The sequence below is a fragment of the Nerophis ophidion genome, unplaced genomic scaffold (assembly GCF_033978795.1).
Source record: "Nerophis ophidion isolate RoL-2023_Sa unplaced genomic scaffold, RoL_Noph_v1.0 HiC_scaffold_114, whole genome shotgun sequence".
Taxonomy (NCBI): Eukaryota; Metazoa; Chordata; class Actinopteri; order Syngnathiformes; family Syngnathidae; genus Nerophis; species Nerophis ophidion.
Window position 1 is genome coordinate 130,521 of NW_026907036.1, and position 1,980 is coordinate 132,500.

The 1,980-nt window shown below is 30.8% G+C and overlaps 1 protein-coding gene across 1 annotated transcript in view; it reads right to left on the reverse strand.

Moving 5' to 3' along the window:
* Positions 1-694: 694 nt before the first annotated feature.
* Positions 695-1,980, reverse strand: part of LOC133547457 (zinc finger protein 135-like) — a 10,050-nt gene continuing 8,764 nt past the window's right edge. The window contains exon 3 of the mRNA XM_061893140.1: positions 695-1,980. This exon is cut by the window's right edge and continues 652 nt beyond it. Within this exon, the coding sequence (XP_061749124.1) occupies positions 1,710-1,980 (271 nt within the window). The 3' untranslated portion in view covers positions 695-1,709.

Sequence of the window (1,980 nt, forward strand, 5' to 3'; positions counted from 1 at the left end):
CACCACAACGGATCGATACAACGTCCGCATTACTGAAGACGCCGCAACGATCCGCCTGTCGATCTCACCATCCACTCTTCCCCCACTCTTTTTTTTATTTCCCCTCGGGGATTAATAAAGTATTTCTGATTCTGAAAATTACATCACTCTCATAAAGCCTTTAAAAATAAATATGTTTTTTACCATAGGTCAGCGTCACAATGTTGGAATATTGACTGCTGATATTAATATTCTTCTATTTTTGGAATATTACACTTTACTCTTTTTTTTGCTTAAATCAACAGGATGAAAGTGTCTTTAATTGTCACTACTGAGTGTAACTATACATTCTTCGCCTTCATTACTGCTTGATTTATCTCTCATCTCATTTTATCCAGTGAGAACTTTATCAAAAAATGTTGTCTGCACATCAATAAACTGTCACTAAACTTCAATAAAACTAAATATATCATATTTGGAGATTGTAAAAATGTAAAACACAAATTATTATGGATAATATTGAAATAAAAATAATAAAGGTAGTCACATTTTTAGGAGTTAATATAGATGAAGTAAGCTGGACACTACTTGTAAATCATACAAAAAAAAAGTAAAAAAAAAAACAATTGAGTGCAGTACTGAATAGAATAAAATACATACTTACAAATATTAACTAGAATTATTGTACCCAACTTCAGTTGAAACATACATTGTTTATTGCATAAAAGTCTGGGGACATACATATAAAACAATCACACAACAATATTCATATTACAAAAGACAATTAATAGAATGGATTCTAGAGACCCAACAAATGATTCATAAAGTCACACATTTTAAAAGTAAATGATCTTGTATAAAAGACAACTGTTCAAATGATGTATAAAGTAAATAATAATATGCTTCCAGAAGTGGTCCAGAAGATGTTTCAGATGTGAACCAGTAAATATGAACTAAGAGGGATTTATGTGTACTCAAAAGCAAAGGTATGAACACATGTAAAACAAATATGTACATCATATAAAGGAGTTCATCTATGGAATCATCTACAATTAGAAAATAAAATATGTAACACTTCATTGTTCAAAAAAACTTATATAAAACACTTATGAATAAGTATAAAACTGAATTATAAATATCTACACTTAAAATGTTTATTGTATGTAACATATTTTATGTAGTTTATTTTCACCCTTTCGGTCAAATTGTACACAAATGTGTATAATAACTCATGTACTTGACTGAAATAAAAGCACTAAACTGAAGTCTCTAATCTATAAATGTTAGAATCATATTAACAAGATTGTGTTACACAAACAACAATGTCACACATGTTATATGTGCTGATGTTGTTAGAAAGTCAAAATGAAAGTCTGGACAGTTTATTTCAAATCCTGCAGTTTCATTTGCTGCTGCTGTTCTCACCAGCACACTTGTGTTTCTTACACTGCTACTTAGAAGACAATCTTTCACCACACACACTGCAACTCAACACTTTCTCTCCTGGGTGTCTTCTCATGTGTACTGTAAGAGTGTTTAGGTGACCAAAGCTTTTGTTGCAGATTGAACAGGAGTATGGTTTTTCACCTGATTGCATTCTCATGTATAATTTTAATTGCTGTCTTTCTATTCAAACTTTTACCACATACTGAACATATGAAAGGTTTTTCACCAGCGTGTGTTCTCATATTTACTTTTAAACTTTGTCTTATGACAAAACTTTTACCACATTATGAGCAGGAAAAAGTTTTTTCTCCAGTGTGTATTGTCATGTGTTTTTTTAAATGGTCCCTTTGAGTAAAAACCTTACCACAGATTGAACATGAAAAAGGTTTTTCTCCAGTGTGTGTTCTCATGTGTACTTTTAAACTTTGATTTATTACAAAACTTTTACCACATTCTGAGCAAGAAAAAGGTTTTTCTCCAGTGTGTATTCTTATGTGTATTTTCAAATAGTTGCTATGAGTAAAATCTTTACCACAGATTGAACAGGAAAAAGGT